We start from the raw sequence: 20,760 nt of genomic DNA, 5'->3' as shown, positions 1-20,760 counted from the left end.
ATTACGACCTAACATTTATTTTTTAGTCAAACTAAATTCTATTCTTTAACTTATTTACCAGGTGAAATTTAAGTATGAGAAGTTCTTTACTTAAATGCTTAAAAGCAGTTACTATGCTTTACATGAAAGCATTGTCATTTATTAACAAAGTACTTTTAAATTAAACCTGTCAGCAGGTTTATATGTAATCTGAGAGCAGCACGAGATAGGGGTTGAGACCCTGATTTCAGCGATTTGTCACTTATTAGGCTGTGTGCTGTAGTTTCAATACTATCAGTGTTTTATCAGCAGGAGATTATCACTGCTGGACCAGCTGCCCATGTGCCTCCTAGTCCCACCCTGCCCATAGCGTTGATTATCTACTTACTGTCAATATACAACTTACATAGAAAGCTCTGGTGTGGGCAGGGTTAGCTTTCTTAGCACAGCTAGATCTACAGCAGAGAAAACTCTGATTGTGTCCCAACTGCTGCACCCATCACTGGAATCAGGGTCTCTATCCCTACATTATGCTGCTCTCAGATAAGGTAGCAAAACCCTGATGACAGATTCTCACTAAAGGTTTTGCCCCTGATGGGCATTGTGATAAATGTTCATTTTACATGCCATATTGTGTAATTTAGTGCACCCCTATTTTGTATTTCACAATTAGAATAAAATCTGTATTTAGAATTTTTTTCATGTTTTGCCCTTTGCACGCCATTCAATAAATTGTCACTAATTCTTCTTAATTCAAATTCCCCTTCATGTTAGACCATGGGTTTGCACTCAATGTATATGCCCCGGAATTCAATTATATTCTATGTAGTATATAGGAAAAATAGATACTGTGCAGCATTTTTTTCTACACCTGTCTAAAACTTTTGCACACTACTGAGTACATTATACACATTGTATATATACTGTGTGAAACGGATTAATATCATTAAACTGCCATTTAATGTATATAGCTTTTGCATTTGCTAAATGAGAGGAGCAATAGACGGATTAGTAATCAAAGAGCAGACTGTTAAGTGTCCGACTACTCTGTGTAATTCATGAACATCATGTTCCCATGCTTTTATTGATCAGACGGTTGGATTTCAATTGGAAACTGTTGACATTGGTGTAATACACGAGCTGGTCATAGAGAAAGAACAGCAACCTAATTTACAGCTGGAGAAAGCCGTGGTGGAGGAAGGATCATTCATCAAGAACAAATACATCTTTATAGCCCAGCCGTGGAAGAAAGAAAAAAACAAAATGATGTCCATGACTCTACAAGTGACAGGTCAGAAGAATGGGAAAGATAAGTGCTAAAAGGGAAAGTTTGTTTTCTTTCAAAATACTTATGTTTTGTTTTTTTTAAATTAAACTATTGTTTTGTTTTCTTTTATCCTTGTTTGCGGTGCCCATATCCAGAATTAAGTTTAGCCTGTTCCTTGCAAAATCATCTGCTAATAGTCTGCATAACAAGCTCAAAATGAGGGGACTTGCGTCCCACCAAGAGCGCAGCCAAACAAATTGCACTTTAATTAAAGTTCATTTCCACTGTTTAGCTCTTAAGGGCCTGTCACACTAAGCGATATCGCTAGCAATATCGCTATAACGTCACTGGTTTTTGTGACGTTATAGCGATATTGCTAGCGATATCGCTATGTCTGATACTTACCTCCGACCGCTCCCCCGCTGGTTATCGCTGGTCGCACGAAAACGTCCTGGACCGTTTCTCGTCATCAGCTTCCTGCTGTGGAGTCGAGCGACACGTGGACGCGGGCGGGAGGACGTCAGGATCGCCTCGTCTGACAGGTAAGTAGCGACCCCCGACCCCTGCGATGTCGCTGGTGAGATCTTTCTGTGTGGCAGCTCACTAGCAACCACTTAGCAATGCACCAGCGATCCTGACTGCGTCATATCGCTGGTCGGGATCGCTGGTGCATCGCTAAGTGTGACAGTACCTTTAGGCAGTCTCAGACTGGGGAGCCAAGGCCCCATTTTGTAGCTACATGCAAATACGACTTTAGCCTCATTCTCAAAATGTCATAGCAATAAACTGGGTTGATCACTAAATTAATAAGATGCTGCCTTTGCCTGTATATGGTGAATCAAGTGTATTGTGCCAAGTGCTGTTCATGTAAGTAGGTGGTGGCTCATTCTGGCACAGGGGCCCACCGGAGGATTCTCCTGTTCTCCTGCGGGCCAGTCCGAGCCCACTTTTAAGTGTAAAACTTTAATAATCCCATCAAGAGCACCTTTTGCTAAGTCCAAGTTCTTAGCGTGGGTAGTCTGGAGCCGGAAACCCCAGGAGTGGACCCTCTGGACCGTGGCACCGAGGGGCCCCAGGCGAGCTGCCAGGTGGAACCGAACCCTATACAGGGACCGTTAGGAGCAGGCCCAGGGGTTCGAGTACCTCTGTAGCCGGTACCGAGAGGGGCGGCTCAGGATGGACCGGTGTAGGACTGTGGGACTGAAGTATAGATGACAGAACAGAAATACTGGAGGCAGGACTGGAGTAGGACGGCAGGACTGGAGCAGGATGGTACAGGAACACTGGAGGCAGGACTGGAGTAGGACGGCAAGACTGGAGTAGGATGGAACAGGAACACTGGAGGCAGGACTGGAGTAGGACGGCAGGACTGGAGTAGGATGGAACAGGAACACTGGAGGCAGGACTGGAGTAGGACGGCAGGACTGGAGCAGGATGGAACAGGAACACTGGAGGCAAGACTGGAGTAGGATGGCAGGAACACCGGAGACAAGACTGCGGAAGAGAGCAAGGAACCCGGGTAGCAGGACTGAGAGGCTGCTGCGGAGAGCAGGCAAGAACGGAACTGCAGGAGCTGAGAGCACATGATGCAGCAAGGCCAGTGTGCTAGGAAACACAACAATCAGGCACCTCCCTCAGGGGGAAGCGGCCTGATATGCTCCTGTCTGGTCTGCCATTGGTCAGGGAGGTGCTTCCGGGTCAGGGCATAGCCGGAGCACAAGGAGCAGGAGGGAGGCGCGGCCTATGGCGCATGCGCATTGCATGCAGGGACGCCGCCGGCCGCGCACCTGCCAGAGGCGACCTCCGTGGATGTCGGGCGGCGGGAGGCTGCGGCGTGGGAGCGATGGCCGGGTGAGTACGCAGGAACGGCGTAACAATACCCCCTCCCCTAAGCCGCCCTCCCCAGACATTAGCAAGAAATCTCTTTAGGATACGGGGAGCATTGATATTCTCCCGAGGCTCCCAGGATCTCTCCTCAGGACCAAAGCCCTTCCAGTCAACAAGGAAAAATGTCCTACCTCTAACCTTCTTCATGGCGATAATGTCCTCCACTTCAAAGACATCATCGGCACCCACCGGCTGAGGACCGGAATCAGGCAAGGAATGGAAGCGATTCAGCACCACAGGTTTCAGGAGAGAGACATGGAAGGTGTTCGGGACCCGGAGCGAAGCAGGCAACCTCAATTTGTAGGCGACTTCATTGATATGTCCAAACGGTTTATTCCGCTCTCCAGTCAATATTACATCGTGTATCTATCGCAACATGAAAAGTCATTGACTGATGAGTTGTAGCTTTCCATGACATCATTCATTTTACCATATGATCTACTAGAAAATGAGGAAAAATAAAATGCTGTGAAATTGAGAAGAAAAAACATTTCAATTCAACCATTGCCATTTGGGCTTTGTTTTTATAGCATTAATTATGTATAAAACAATGACCTGATAACAGGACTCTCCAGGTTAGCATTTAGTGAATGGGCAAGTACCGAGTAGCGGAGAGCATGCTCGCTCATCACTAGTTAGCATAGCTACAACACATCCAGTTGTTTTTATTTTTTTTTGTGGTGAAAATGGCAATTCAAGAGTTTACATTTTTCTTCTTTTTGGAATTAATATCCATATTTGAATACCCATCCACTGTAAAAATACGTGTGTATGGTTATCAGCATAGTCATCTAAATATGGCCCAGGAGGTCCCTTCCAACTCTACGATTCTATTCTATATATATTGAAATGAGGTCACACATTTGTAAGTTTGTGCGTGTGTCATTTACACATGAGCACAGATGAAGATACACAAGATGAACGTGACTGGTCTTGACAAGCAGTCATGAAACTTGGCAGGTAACCATAAATAATTGTATATTTTCAAATGGGAAAGTTTACCCTCACAAATGACACGTGACAGGTTTGGTAGACAGGACAAATAGCAGAGATCCTTTTTTCACACTGAGTTGACCCTAAAATCAGTTATCACCCTAAAATGCCAGTTTCTGTCGTTCCTCTGAATCTAATGTGCTGCTTGATGAAATATCTCATTATATTGAATCTCTTAGCTGAAGGATTTATATTTTGATGTTGCAATGATAATTGATTTTTTTGCACATGAATTACACATATTAATAACTTACACAATGTATTCTTTTAGGATAGATCTGATAAAGTGAGTAGGTATAACATATTTTGTCACATGTTTGGATATCTAAGTGTTGTTACTTTATTAATATAGAAACGAGGAATGACAGCAGCTCTGGCGCTCTTCTCAATGAGATTCAATCAATGACTTCAGGTAATAGACACATTATTATAGGATTTATGTGAAAGTCACTTGATGTACAGCATGTTTACTGTGATAATGTTCAGTAATCCAACTGGTACAACCCTTCCCACAGATTACATCATAAAATGTATGGGGATTAAGTTTTATGTAAAAATTGGAAAACTGTGAGAAACTACTAATTTATCACAGTAGGCCCGAGCAATAGCTTTTTATGTTATTATTTATTTATTTTGCTTTTCTTATATAGGGCCAATATATTCCACCATGCTTTACAGATAATAACCATGTCCCCATTGTGTCTTACGATATGAATTCCCCATCAGTATGTCTTTGGAGTGTGGGAGGAAACCAGAGTACCCGGAGAAAACCCACGCAAACACGGGGAGAACATACAAACTCCTTACAGATGGGCTGAGATAGATAGAAAACAGGTGTGAAGGAACACTAAAAGAACCTCTCCTACCAATGTTCTTATCCTCTTAATATATTGCATTCATCATATTATATAGCACTGTGTACTTCCAATTGCTCACGTTGCCTTTCTACCCAGATAATTCTTCTCTTTTCTCTGCTCTATGTAGAAACAGGAAGTCTCTTTTCTCTGCATAAATCATCCAACTTCTCAATTCCTGACCCAGCTGCTCTGCTCTTCCCCCTGCCAGGGACTTTTTCAGTGACTCAGGGACTTGTGCAAAGAAAATGTACTTCCTGTTTCTACACAGAGCTTAGAAGGATTCAGCTAGTCAGTTTTCATGTGATGTCATAGACCTAATGGAAAACAGAAGAATTATCTGGGTAGAAAGGCAAAATGAGCAATTGTAAGTACACAGTTCCATATAATATGATGACTGCAACATATTAAGAAGATAAAAATTTTATGAGAGGAGTGCTTCTTTAATTGTTCGGCCACGCCATGGTAAACCGAGCACTTGTTCTTGTTTGAACAGTCATTCTGTGCTGACAGAGTCCCTTTAATCACTTACTGACAGATTTCCAACAGTCAAGTCAATGTTTGATTGCTCTGGTACAAGCAACAGAGAAAATGTGATTAGCTTGTAAAGCCAAATGGAGCTGACATACATGCTGTAATTACTGACAGATGTAGATATTTCTTTTTTCATTTAAGAGGTGACAGAAAAATCAGAAGTATAAAAATAAATTTGGTTTGTGCTGCCATTGTTGGAGACTCTGATGGAATGTTTTTTTTTTTGCATGGCAAGCAGATGATATTTATATAATTTTGGGGTACATACACTTTTTATTTCATTTTTTTTATTGTTGTACTAATACCTAAAGAATGCAAGTCTGATTTTTTTTAATTGTTTTATTTTTGATATTTTCTTTTTTTCTTTATAAGTTCCCTTAGGGGACTGGAGCCTGCAACAGTTTGGTGACTTATTCAAAATTACGTTCTTTTACCCATGTAGTCAAAATGATGTTTGCTTATGATGGCGAGATATGACAGGAAGGTTGCCTTCAGTAGGCCCTTGTTTGCCATGAAAACCCAACTGCCCTCCTTGTTCGTGCCATGTAAGATGATTAGAGTTAGTCCCCGTGCGCCATTTCAATGCCTCTGTCAGTGATTAACAGCAGCATTTAAATGGTTAAACAGCAGTGATTGGAGCTAGCTCCAGTCATAGCTGTGAAATGCAAATGCTGACTGTGTAACACAGCTGGCATCTGCTGGATATGGTGCGGGCTCAGCTCCTGATTCCGCACACTTCTTGGGGACTTGACATAGGACTATTACGTTTTATGACAGGAAGGGATTAAATAGTTGAATCAGCGGCATTTAAAAATAATCATTTGTAGAAATGATGTTATCCCCAGCTACACCACTACCTGCATCGATAGTGTTTCACTATACTGTTTATCCAGGTTTAGTTCTCATTATTTGGCAAAAATATATTTTAAATAGTTCACAATAAAATGTTCCTAGGAATCTAAGAATTAGTACTCTCGGAAATGGGTATGATGGAAGGTGTATTGTTTTAAATTTAATTTTATTACAATATCTTTTTTTTATTTAACACAGATGGAGAATGGAACATGTACTTGTATATTTCCAGTAAAGTAGTCCAAATTTCAGAAACTCAACAACATAATCTACAGTGGTTTATTGTGTTCTATGGAGACAAAGGCAGGTCAAACCCACTCAGAATGGAAGTGCAAAACCTAGATCATTGGAAGGACTGTCTGATCTGCAAGGTATGACAACATCATTGTGGCTAAACAGATTATGGATTTTATTTCCTTAGTGTTTCCCAGTCTAGACATATGATATAGACACTCCACATGGCTCTCCTGAGCTTAATTTTATAGCACCAAAGAGCAGAAACATACACTGCTCAAAAAAATAAAGGGAACACTTAAACAACAGATTATAACTCCAAGTAAATCAAACTTCTGTGAAATCAAACTGTCCACTTTGGAAGCAACACTGATTGACAATCAATTTCACATGCTGTTGTGCAAATGGAATAGACATCAGATGGAAATTGTTGGCAATTATCAAGACACACTCAATAAAGGAGTGGTTCTGCAGGTGGGGATCACAGACCACCAATGCTTTCTGGCTGATGTTTTGGTCACTTTTGAATGTTGGTTGTGCTTTCACACTTGTGGTAGCATGAGACGGACTCTACAACACACACAAGTTGCTCAGGTAGTGCAGCTCATCCAGGATGGCACATCAATGCGAGCTGTGGCAAGAAGGTTTTCTGTGTCTGTCAGCGTAGTGTCCAGAGGCTGGAGGCGCTACCAGGAGACAGGCCAGTACACCAGTAGACGTGGAGGGGGCCTTAGGAGGGCAACAACACAGCAGCAGGACCGCTACCTCAGTCTTTGTGCAAGGAGGAACAGGAGGAGCACTGCCAGAACCCTGCAAAATGACCTCCAGCAGGCTACAAATGTGCATGTCTGCAAAAACGGTTAGAAACCGACTCCATGAGGATGGTCTGAGTGCCTAACGTCCACAGATGGGGTTGTGCTCACAGCCCAACACCATGCAGGAGGCTTAGCATTTGCCACAGAACACCAGGATTGGCAAATTTGCCACTGGCGCCCTGTGCTCTTCACAGATGAAAGCAGGTTCATACTGAGCACATGTAACAGACGTGACAGAGTCTGGAGATGCTGTGGAGAGCAATCTGCTGCCTGCAACATCCTTCAGCATGACAGGTTTGGCAGTGGATCAATAATGGTGTGGGGTGACATTTCTTTTGAGAGCCGCATGGTGTTGGGCTGTGAGCACAACCCCCATCTGTGGATGTCGGGTACTCAGACCATCCTCATGGAGTCGGTTTCTAACCATTTTTGTAGACACATGCACATTTGTGGCCTGCTGGAGGTCATTTTGAAACATGTGAAATTGATTGTCAATCAGTGTTGCTTCCAAAGTGAACAGTTTGATTTCACAGAAGTTTGATCTACTTGGAGTTATATTCTGTTGTTTAAGTGTTCCCTTTATTTTTTTTGAGCAGTGTGGTTAGGCCCTCATTCATGAGTGGGAATTGTGTATTTAGGCCAGTTTTACCAACCTGAGTCTTTCATTGCCCCTAACCAACACCACCCTCTGTTGACTTGAGAGGATACGGGTAGCAGTTTCCTCCATGGCTTCAAGATAAAACTGTGGGGCCACAGTGCTAATGAGCTCCATTTTCAGGATCAAGGAACAAAAGAAACTCAGCAGCATGAATATATGTAACTGCAGTAACCCTCATTCCACAAAACCACTGCACAACCAGCTCTGCCCTCACCTACCGTATCCTCATCCATCCCTTGAAGACTGAGACCTCACAGGCAGGGTCCTCTCGCCTTGTGTACGAGTCATGACTTATATTGATTGACTGTACCCGTTTTTATAATGTATAACCCTTTTCACATGTAAAGAACCATGGAATAAACGACTCAATGATGACACCAAACTTTCTTGTTCTGGAAGTAGCCCAAGTCCTGTCAAAGCTCAATGTCATTTGTTTGTGAGATCTAGTGAGCGAAAAATCAAAACCAAATCTGATAATTGCAAGAAATTTACAACATGTGCAATGAGCACCATAAGAAGATATGTGATTCTTGTTTTTTGTTAGTACATAAGAGATGTTTAAATTTTGTTGATTGCTAAACATTTTAGATGATCATTTAGCGAAGAATGTTGAACCTTAAGTTCTTAAATAAAATAAAAATTCTTCAATATATGTTGTCTATTTTTCAATATGAAAACTGGGGTCCCATGTACCCCACACAGCTAATAGTGGAAGTATTTTGGTGTGACTAAATGAAGGTTAAAGGGGTTGTCCTGCTTTAAGGTACTAGTCTGCAGTCACTGTACGTCACTGCAGACTTGTGAATCCTAACAGCGTGTGCCCTGTGCATTGTGAGGATACTACGGGGCTGTCAGACTTCCCTAAGCCTGGACAACACCTTTAATAAAAATAGAATATCAAGAATGTCTGGGGGAACTGCCGATGATATATTTGCCACCCTTCTCCCATAAAACAATAAAAATATAACCTTTAATTGTTTTTTTTAGAAATATTAGTATATGAGCAGATCAGGTACGAACCTCAGTAAAATGCACAGTATTTTGGGGTTAGGTACGCACCTTTCAGTGTTATAAGCTGCACATTAACGCTAACAGACACATTTGTCTTTCTTCTAGATAAATCTCACCCATGATCTCGGAGAGTTATTTAAAGTGAGGCTGGGCATTGAGAACGGGCATGAAGACTTGGGCCGGTTATCTTTGCAACACTTAAAAATGCAGAATACAAGAACCCTGGATAAATTTAACCAGTCAATAAATAAAACACTTCCTCTTACATTAAGTGGAGACAGATGGATTGAAGTCCCGGTAGAATGGCCTCTAAGAGCCTCACTTTCTGGTATGTTCAAAGTAAACTATTATGTACTTCATTCTAAGCTGGCACTTAGCTGTAGTGGCATATGGAAATAATGAGGAAAAGCAGGAAATTGCTCCTATCGTGTGCTAGCATTAGTTACATAAACCCATGTAAAACGCATAAAAAGGATAAATAGATAGCTAAGGAGGTTGCATCATTGATTCCTGCTTGCTAAAGCTTTGTACGCTCCTGATTGATTGACAGTTTGGTCCAGCTGCAGGGTTGTGCCACTAACCTGAAATGTGCACTTTCAGATTGTTGAAGCAGAGGCTTCAGATGAGTGCAGCTGTACTGAAGCCAGCCAAATCCAACAATTCGGCTACTTTCAGAGCAGCGCTTACATAATCTATAGCAAAGAGCGAACAAGCGCTCTTCCCCTTGCCTAGGAGACCTTAAAAAATGTATTCTTTTTTATTATTATTTATTTATATAGCGCCATTAATTCCATGGTGCTGTACATGAGAAGGGGGGTTACATACAAAGTTATAGATATCGTTAACAGTAAACAAGTTTCCACAACAAATTTACAATGACAGACTGGTACAGAGGGGAGAGGACCCTGTCCTTGCGGACTTACATTCTACGGGATAGCGGGGAAAAGACAGAAGGTCGGGGGTGCAGCAGCTCTGGTGGTGATGAGGTGGCAGCTCAGGCGGTGGTGAGGCGGCAGAACAGTTATTGCAGTCTGTAAGCTTTCTTGAAAAGATGGGTTTTCAGGTTCCGTTTGAAGGATCCGAGGGTGGTGGATAATCGTACGTGTTAAGGCATGGCATTCCAGAGGATAGGGGATATTCGGGAGAAATCTTGGAGGCGGTTGTGTGAAGAACGAATAAGTGTGGAGAAGAGTAGGTCTTGGGAGGATCGAAGAGTACGTGAGGGAAGACATTGGGAGATTAGTTCAGAGATATAGGGAGGGGAAAGGTTGTGGATGGCTTTGTAGGTCAGTGTTAGTAGTTTGAACTGGATTCGTTGGGGAATTGGAAGCCAATGGAGGGATTTGCAGAGGGGAGAGACAGGGGAGTAGTGAGGAGAGAGGTGGATTAATCGGACAGCAGAATTGAGGACAGACTGGAGTGGTGCAAGAGAGTTAGCAGGGAGGCCACAGAGGAGAGTGTTGCAGTAGTCAAGGCTGGAGATGATGAGGGCATGTACAAGAGTTTTAGTAGATTGAGGACTGAGGAAGGGACGGATTCTGGAAATATTTTTGAGTTGGAGGCGACAGGAGGTGGCAAGAGATTGGACGTGCTGTTTGAAGGACAGGGCAGAGTCGAGAGTTACTCCAAGGCAGCGGATTTCAGGTGAGGGAGAGAGCATGATGCCATTTACCATAATAGATAGATTGGGTAGGGAAGATACGTGAGATGGAGGAAAGATAATGAGTTCAGTTTTGTCTATCTTGAGTTTTAGGAAGCGAGAGGTGAAAAAGGAGTATATGGCTGATAGACACTCTGGGATTCTGGACAGCAGAGAGGTGACATCAGGGCCAGAGAGGTAGATCTGAGTGTCATCTGCATACAGGTGGTACTGGAAGCCATGGGACTTTGAGTTGTCCTAGGCCAAGAGTATAGATGGAAAAAAGTAGGGGCCCAGGACAGAGCCTTGGGGGACTCCAACAGAGAATGGGCGGGATGAGGAGGTAGTGTGGGAGTGGGAAATGCTGAATGTGCGGTCAGAAAGGTATGAGGAAATCCAGCACAGGACAAGGTCTTTTATGCCAAGGGAAGAAAGAATCTGTAGCAGTAGGGAGTGGTCAACTGTGTCAAAGGCAGAGGACAGGTCAAGAAGGAGGAGGATGGAGAACTGTCTGTTAGCTTTGGCAGTGAGTACGTCATTAGTAATTTTGGTCAGGGCAGTTTCAGTGGAGTGGTGGGGCGGAAGCCAGATTGCAGGATGTCAAGGAGGGAGTTAGATGAGAGGTGGGAGGAAAGTTGAGCATGGACATGCTGTTCAAGGAGTTTGGAAGCAAACGGGAGCAGTGATATGGGTCGATAGCTGGGCAGAGCAGTTGGGTCAAGGTTTGATTTTTTGAGGATGGGTGTTATGGTGGCATGTTTGAAGGCAGAGGGGAAGGTACCAGAAGTTAGAGATAGGTTGAAGAGATGGGTTAGGGCTGGAATGATCATGTTAGTGAGGTTGGGGAGCAGGTGGGAAGGGATGGGGTCAAGTGCACAGGTGGTGAGGCGTGATTTGGAAAGGAGATGAGTAAGCTCTGCTTCAGTGATGTTGGAGAGGGAGGTTATTAGGGAAGGGCAGAGGTCTGGTATGTGGAGCGGTTGGGGTAGTGGAACGGTTGGGGTAGTGGAACTGTAAAGGTTTGCCTTGTTTGGTCGATCTTGTTTTTGAAGTAGGTGGCAAAGTCCTCAGCAGAGATGAGGGGAGTTGGAAGTGGCAGTGGTGGGCGGAGGAGAAAGTTGAATGTGCTGAACAGTTGTTTTGGGTTGTGGGATAGTGAAGATATTCTTGACAACAGTCATGATTTTTAAGAACAAGTAAATCACAAAGTATTTTGATTTTACAAACCCTTTGCAATTTTACACATTTAATATTGAGACAATCCCTTTAGGCATTTGGCAATAGATCTGGCAATACATTAAGGTAAATCTCAACCCATATATCATCGTATTTTTACCTGCTATGAATATACAAAACTGACCTAGAACATACATATGTACTTCCTGAGTATATTGTATATAGTCTGGCATTTCCTAAGATTTGTTTAAGGGGGAATTTTTGTTTAATGCAAGATACATTACAAAAAAGGAAGACTTTATGCTCTTCAGATATGTTTTTGTCTGCATGTGTGATTCCTGTTTTGTAATTCAGCAATAATAGTTTGAGAAAAACTAATAAGAGTTTTACTGTCTCACCCAAGTGCTGGATTCACAGCAATACTGCTCAAATAATGTCTCCGGTGCTGTCACCTCTGATTCTGAGTAGGCGTGAAAGACATTTAGGAGAGCAGGACGTGTGGATGTGTATGGGAGATATCATAGCTGTCTCCGGCCACTATATGGCAGAAGTTATGCAATGCACAGAAATACAATTATTCATCACGTACACACATAAGCTAGTTTATTTTTAAAAAGTGTCCCAAAATTATAGTTAATGTAAATTATTCACACAGTTTTCACACTCAGCACTTAAAATCGGCTGACACATTCCATTCCCTGCAACTAAGTTACAACTGTGATGTATAGACTGGGACAGGGTTAGGAGAGGACAGGGGAAATCATTAAAGTCATATTGCGCTACTGGAAGCAGGATAGCAACACTATACAGAGGGGCGTAACTACAATAGGTGCAGAGGCTGCAATCTCACCTTGGTCCTGGGGTCCAAAAAGTCTAATTGGCCTATATGAAAATACTTACTCTTAAAGACTTGTGTGGCGCCCCTGAGGGTTCAGTCGCCACAGAGGTACTGCACCCCCTCCTGAGGTGTGGAACCACACCATCCAGGTAAGGTGGAGACACCTGACCACACTCCAACACCTGCATCCCACACAACATAGTAGTGTAGCAAAGCACCCTTTGGTGGCTCCCTGCTTGGAACACGAAGCGTGCTGGGAGGCGGGTGGAGTTTAGTCTGCACCAAAAGAGCGGGAAGAGTTTAGGATTTAGTCAGTCTGACAGTCAGTGGAAGAGTGAAGATCCCCTGAGTGGGATGAATGAAGGAAGTGCTGCAGCCGACCACAGTGACCTGGGTCCGCTGGCACAGAAAAGAGACATTGATGGGAAGCCTGACTCTCTCCATAAGAAGGAAGGATTAGTACTGAACGTAAGGAGAGGAGGACTAAGGATCAGGGTTAGAGCAGAACTCTTCCCAAGTTCACAGCGCAAGGCCAGGGTCCAGTCCCCGAGGTTGTATGGATACTAATGGTCCTGCGACAGACAACGGAGGAATAGAAGTTGTCACCACTTTATTCTCACACAAGACTTGGGGGCACAACAGCAACGATAGTGAGCCGGGACTTGGTAGCAAGGAGTCCCCGAAGCAGGCTACAGCTGTCTGCCGTACAAGTAGAGTTCATAGGAACATCTTACAGGAGGAACTCCAGTGTAACTCATTACTTCACAATAGGCACAAAAGGGAGATGTTCAGAAAAGGCACTTATGTTGGCAGAGTGTTGGAACGGAGTACTTCATCTTGCCTGGGGGTTGGCTGAACCCCTGACCTTGAGGACACAGCATGGATGCGGGCACCTGTATGCACAACAGACTGTGAGTAAAGCTTTGGAACTACATGCCCTGGTGTCCTCCACTTATTCCTGCGCCGGCACACTCAGCACTGCTACATCGCTGTGCCTAACACCGCACCATCTACATCTCCTCCCTATCTCTTCATCTACACTGCCCTGGGACTACAGCCCTACCTGTGGAGGGCCACACCATCATTGCTGCACCACACCATCTGTCCCAGAGGATCTGTCTGCAGCGTCGGCTAAACATCTTCATTGCCGAACACCACAGGTGGCGTCACAAATTATTCATTCATAAACTTTATTCCAACATCACTTAACCTCTTTTACAATGGACGCCCAGGGCCACGGACCAGGTCACAGCTACCGTGACGACTCCCATTGAAATCCACCGGGCCCGGCTCCGAGTACCCCACTTGCAATAATTGGGGGGCCCTGTTGGAGCTAGTGCATTGGGATCCATCAGCTTCAGGTTACGCAAGTGACTACTGGTCACTGCATACATCTCAGCTGCCAAACTGTGGTCTCTGTGGCAGGGAGTGTTCTTCACTTCCCTGAGACTGTACTGGTCTATAACAGGTCACTGCCTGCTGACTCTCATTTATTTCAGATGCCATGAAATGCACAGACCCTGTGTTATGGATGTGCTCACTGGCAATGAGAGAGCAGCAGCCATCAGCTTGTTTTAGGCCAAACTGGGTAGTGGGTACAAGGTCTGTGGTGTTCACCTGTAACCCGAATACAGGAATCTAGACATTACTGCAGAGAGTTGCCCAGATGTGTTTAGTTATAAAACTACTGCAACCTACTGATATACTGTAATTTGAATCTAAAAGGTGCATGAATGCACGGCTTGCTTCCCAGGTCCTGGCACCATTACTTCTGTCTTGCTTTGACATATAAGAGAGCGTATTTTTCTCTCTCTGGGTTGGTGATGTGCCTGCAGGTAGCTGATGTTCAGGTTAATTTCAGTAGCCACTACTACTACTACCTAGCTAGCGAAGACCTAGTAGGAGCTGGGCTAGCTATTGAAATTAATATACACACGAAAAAAAAATGGAGCATATGATCCATAATAATAAGGTCTGAAATGATGTCAATATAAAAATTATTTTAATAGTACAAATACATACAAACAGACCACAATTAATTACATTACGTGATAGACAAATACAGAGCTTAAATGCTGAAGATCACAGTGCAACGATTATAGAAAAACCGTGCCAATCCATAGGCACAAAGCATGGGTAAAGTCCTACATATACTGCATATACACTCACTGGCCACTTTATTAGGTACACCATGCTAGTAACGGGTTGGACCACCTTTTGCCTTCAGAACTGCCTCAATTCTTCGTGGCAGAGATTCAACAAGGTGCTGGAAGCATTCCTCAGAGATTTTGGACCATATTGACATGATGGCATCACACAGTTGGCGCAGATTTGTCGGCTGCACATCCCTGATGCGAATCTCCCGTTCCACCACATCCCAAAGATGCTCTATTGGATTGAGATCTGGTGACTGAGGAGGCCATTTGAGTACAGTGAACTCATTGTCATGTTCAAAAAACCAATCTGAGATGATTCGAGCTTTATGACATGGCGCATTATCCTGCTGAAAGTAGCCATCAGATGTTGGGTACATTGTGGTCATAAAGGGATGGACATGGTCAGCAACAATACTCAGGTAGGCTGTGGCGTCGCAACGATGCTCAATTGGTACCAAGGGGCCCAAAGAGTGCCAAGAAAAAATTCCCCACACCATGACACCACCACCACCAGCCTGAACCGTTGATACAAGGCAGGATGGATCCATGCTTTCATGTTGTTTACGCCAAATTCTGACCCTACCATCCGAATGTCGCAGCAGAAATCGAGACTCATCAGACCAGGCAACGTTTTTCCAATCTTCTACTGGCCAATTTCGATGAGCTTGTGCAAATTGTAGCCTCAGTTTCCTGTTCTTAGCTGAGAGGAGTGGTACCCAGTGTGGTCTTCTGCTGCTGTAGCCCATCTGCCTCAAAGTTCGACGCACTGTGCGTTCAGAGATGCTCTTCTGCCTACCTTGGTTGTAACGGGGGGCAATTTGAGTCACTGTTGCCTTTCTATCAGCTCGAACCAGTCTGCCCATTCTCCTCTGACCTCTGGCATCAACATGGCATTTCCGGCCACAGAACTGCCGCTCACTGGATTTTTTTTCTTTTTCGGACCATTCTCTGTAAACCCTAGAGATGGTTGTGCGTGAAAATCCCAGTAGATCAGCAGTTTCTGAAATTCTCAGACCAGCCCTTCTGGCACCAACAATCATGCCACGTTCAAAGGCACTCAAATCACCTTTCTTCCCCATACTGATGCTCGGTTTGAACTGCAGGAGATTGTCTTGACCATGTCTACATGCCTAAATGCACTGAGTTGCCGCCATGTGATTGGCTGATTAGAAATTAAGTCTTAACACACAGTTGGACAGGTGTACCTAATAAAGTGGCCAGTGAGTGTATATCACAATAGTTTTATCTTAAAAGATAAATAGGTACACGCTGTCTGTGCAGCATAAAATCCAGTAAATGGAGGGCCAATTAAACAAAGTCCATTCACAACCAACTTGTTCCCTATGGTATTCAGCACTATACTGCCTCCACATATCTAATATTATCGTGGCTAAATTGCCCATTGGAATGGGTAAAATATACTCATCTCTTGCCCTTGTTTGTGTCCATGTGTAGGCACGCGCACCTACGTGCGTTTCGCAGTAGCTTCCTCGGGGGTGACCAGGTGTAATAAGTGTCCCTCTAATGCATTTTAAATACCCGACCCAGAATCGCCATTGATGGCGCATGTCAAGGGCCCGTGGGAGCGGCATCAGGCGACGCCCCCGGCATCAAGATGGCGACGCGATCCACACTGCACATGGGTAAATCGCTGACGTCATCCACAGACACCGGAAGTGACGCCGACAGCAGCAGCCACACCAGGGACATGCGCACTGGTGAAAACAGAGCAGTGTCGCCATATGTATTAAGGGCATATCATGCCCACAATGTATTCCTAAGGCTACAAATGCCAAAAATAAAAGAAGCATATTGCATACTGACGCGACATACATTGTAAGGTGATACTCAGTGCAAACAAGATATATTTACAATACAATATTCACATATATTCATAAATATCCAAATTCTTGAACAATGTTTATATATCTTCTATTAAAACTTTATGGCAGGTAGACAGGAGTACAGACAATTTAATGTTCCCTTCAGTGGGTTCCCAGGGTAGGGTATGCAAGTTAGTTCCGTATATGTAATTTCTCATTGTTTCTCTAGCTATTGAAATTAGCCTGGCTGCCAACCCCCTGCAAACTTCTCACTGACATAGGAAGTAGAACGAAAGTTGTCGGGACCCAGTAGTTGTATTCTGACTCCATAACTAAGCTGTAAATCTAAGACACCATTTTTATGGCTGTCTCTATGTACCGTTACTCACAAAGTGATATAGTCAGCTTGAAGTCGACTGCATGAGGCATGTATGAAGATTCCAGAAGAATTATTTTCCAGCTGAAGTCTTATAGTTATGCACACATACAGCAGGTAAAAAGACTTTTCTGAACCAGCGATGCAAACACATGAGCATCTAAGATGGCTGACAGACAGTGAATGAGGAAGAGGAGAAGGGTCACTGACATCAGAGCTACATCAGACAGAGATGGGTAGAGAGGAAGGACCAACTTTTAAAGAGGGAAAACCTTATTGCATAGCAACAGATCAGCTCAATATAACAACACAATGGTAATACATAACTGTCTGATTCCCAAATCAGTTGTAAAGACATTGTTGGAACTGTTTGGATTATAATTTATTATTATTATATATTCATTTTTAAACACATCTAATGCAATTTTTCTTCAGCATGTCAGCTCCTTTGAAACACTAATCCAGTGTTTGTTTGTTTTTAATTTTAGCACTGGAATGGTGCTACTAATCTAAGCTGCCTGAGCCTAGTGTTATACTTACCAGCCATCATCTTCAGTTCTTCCCGGTGCCACTCGGTTTCTGTGGCGCCACCTTGTGACCGCAACTTCCACCTGACCTGAAATTTGAGATAACAGTCACAAGCTCGCAATATAAGTCTATGAGAACCTTGTTCTGGCCTCGTTCTGGCTCTCAGAGACTTACATTGTGACTTCTGGATTCCCCAGCAAACACTGGCAGGTCCGAAACTTCTGGAAACCGACAAGAGTGGCAACAGGGACAGCTGAAGACAGTGGCTGGTAAGTATAAGACTAGGGACAGGGAGCCTAGATTAGTAGCACCACTCCTGCACCACTGCTGCAATTAAAAAAGCTAAATGTTGAAGTGGTGCTGTAATAAAATCCAGGACGAGTGCACAAAACTCTAACCCAAATTCCATACTAAATCGGCTGTTAAAATTCGATCGGATTTTTTCCTAGTCTTTATCTTATTGATGACGAATCATCACAAATAGGTAAAGTCTTTGGCATTGATAAGAAAGTGGCCAGTAACCTCACTGAATAGATTAATAAAGAAAAATAGCACTCGCATGGTATCTACAGGTATCACATCAAAACAATGAGCAAATAAGAGCTAAACTCACAATACAAATCAATGCATGCGTAGAAACTTTTAATGGAAAACTGTCATTGCCCAGACTGTGAAACTTTCATAAACCCGGAGATCAAGTGATTGAGCTGAGTGGCAGCTCTGTGCTTTGATGAACAGTATTGATTTGATGTCCACGAAAGACATGAAAGTCACTGGGTCTCAGAAGTGTTTGTCTTCGGCAGATAGACTCACATCTGTCAGAGGTTCCACAATATACCAGAGCTGTACAAGTACTGGTGGAGGAGAGCTCAGAGCACTGCTTCATACCTGTCAGCCACCCCTGATTTCCAATTAAGATTGGTCCGTGGACATATTACTGACTAGCTTCACAATGTCACCTTTTTATAGTTCAGCTCCTATTCGTTTTTTATGTCCGGTGTATATCTACGCATTCTAGAATTCAATATAATGGCTTCTGTTTAAAGAAGATATGCACTGCTAATACACTGTATCCTCTTGTTACTCTTCTGACTTTTATTCCTATTTAGATTTGCCTATGGTATACAATATTAGAGGGCAGAGCTATTACTGTACATGTGGTGCTAAAGGGAAGTCCACAGCTACTCCAGTCCAGCGTTGTTTTCACTGACCCAATCTGTACATGAAAGAAATGACAGCATGCACTAGTTTCTTCCATGTGTCAGACAATAGTCATTCAAGTCAATGGGTGATCAAAAAAAAAAATCGTATGCCATACGGAGTCAGTCACATAGGAGACTGTAAATGGTCTTCTAAATGATTAATAGCTGCTGTTGTAAAAATGGATTATATGCGAACTGCACACGGTTGACAAGTAAAGAATCGTTCAAGTATACTGGATGAAATTCTGATGATTTTTTTGTACAGTCATATGAACTTAATCTTATATGACTAAGCAGCTGACCTGCTTTACTATTTGTCACCACACAAGGAAAAATGTATGTGAGAAGTCAGTTGGATCACAGATCTTTATAGCAACTGTTTTTTTTTTCCACGGAGAGAGGGGATCTGCCCTTCAAGGACTGGAAACCTACAAGGAAAAAAAGGTGGGACCTCTCTCACACATCAGTTGGTTTCCTGTCCTTGACGGTGGAACCTACATCCGAAGTGATGTAATGGTGCGGAGCCTAGAAGAAAGATCAGCTTACCCAGGCCTGAAGGGTCGCCTAGGACAGTGGCTATGTGCCTGCTGTCACCCGTGCGGGAATCCTGTAAGCGACGCAGGAGGTCCATCTGGGTCTTGACTGGCATGCGGGAGTGGGCAACGACGCCATTTTTCATGAGTCTGCCAGCCACAACGTTGTCTACGGATCTACCCTGCAGTGTACCGTCACTTCCAGGTAGGGCCGGAAGAGTCTATAAGCGGAGGGACGTGCTTTGTTCAGCTGGTCTCGCATTTAAAGTGCGGTAGAAACCGCCGGTAGAGCAGGTCTTTTTGCTCTGGCAGTCCCTCCAGCTTAAAGATGGAGCAGCAGCTGCAGCAACAGCTGCAAAGCAAATGCATTGACAATCGTATTGGTGGGAATCGTGGCACCAGAGGCGATAGTAAGACCAGCCAGCAAAGCCACAGCTGCTGCAAAGTGGATCAGGACCAAATGACCAAATCCACAGTCTCCCGAGGGAATTAGTAGTGTGATATAATTCTGCCTCTAAATGCAGTACCCTTGCTAGCTACAGAGTGGTGAGTAATCTTCGTGAATGTTGACTTTATAATTTGGGTTTTCTCTTGTCATTTGTGCTTGTCAGAAAAACCTATAAAGTATGTGGCAAAGGCAAAACTAAACATAGGAAGTGTGCTCTCTGCAAGGATGAGTTGCCTAGTTCTTGGCAGAAGAGACTTTGACGTAACCTAACTTCGCCACAGAGTTAAGATTCGTTATTAGAGCAGATGTTAGACATTCTGTAAAATCCCTTGTTCACAAGGAAGAGGATAGACATGGAAAGTGTTATGAATGGGTCACCAAGGAGGAGAGCGCAATAGGCTACGCCGCCAGAACACCAGAGAGATTGGTCGCTCAGTGGATTGCAGACCCCTGATCTTAACAACCCAACTAGCAGTAGCTGTGGAGCGTTCCTACGTTGCCCTAGACGCATCGTCACAGCCGGAGGACTAACTAAGCCTAAAGACAGAAAGGTGAAATCTAAACTGCCCCGAAGCAGATCCCCAAAGGAATAGACAGCCCCCAAACATATATTGTCAGTGAGACAAGATGACGCACAAACACAGACAGAAAATAGACTGAGCAAATGTTGGGGCCCACACTGACTAGATAGGACAGGACAGAAAAGGCACTGTCTGCAGTCACGCAAAAACCCTAATAATAATAATTCCAACACAACTGATATACAAAAATACTGAGGTTTGAACAAACTCGCCCCCACCACTATATCAGCACTCAGGTGTGAACTGGCGGCTAGCAACAGGCTAATACAGCAGAGGACAGAGTAAACAAACACAAGATACAAAAATACAGGGCAGGAGCCAGCAGCCCCAGGGGGAGCAAGCTGATCCCTGACAGCAAGGCAAAAACAGATGCAAG

At 43.8% G+C, this 20,760-nt stretch overlaps 1 protein-coding gene across 1 annotated transcript in view; it reads left to right on the top strand.

Moving 5' to 3' along the window:
• The window catches only part of RP1 (RP1 axonemal microtubule associated), a 742,035-nt gene that overhangs the window by 654,193 nt on the left and 67,082 nt on the right, over window positions 1-20,760 (top strand). The window contains exons 48-51 of the mRNA XM_073583994.1: window positions 1,072-1,270; window positions 4,479-4,538; window positions 6,565-6,737; window positions 9,190-9,412. Coding sequence (XP_073440095.1) covers window positions 1,072-1,270; window positions 4,479-4,538; window positions 6,565-6,737; window positions 9,190-9,412 — 655 coding nt within the window. The remainder of the gene's footprint in view (window positions 1-1,071; window positions 1,271-4,478; window positions 4,539-6,564; window positions 6,738-9,189; window positions 9,413-20,760) is intronic.

The sequence above is a fragment of the Dendrobates tinctorius genome, unplaced genomic scaffold (assembly GCF_039654945.1).
Source record: "Dendrobates tinctorius isolate UK_male_01 unplaced genomic scaffold, ASM3965494v1 ptg000082l, whole genome shotgun sequence".
Classification (NCBI taxonomy): Eukaryota; Metazoa; Chordata; class Amphibia; order Anura; family Dendrobatidae; genus Dendrobates; species Dendrobates tinctorius.
The sequence above is the reverse complement of the archived record's forward strand: the minus strand, read 5'-3'. Positions and strand labels throughout refer to the sequence as shown.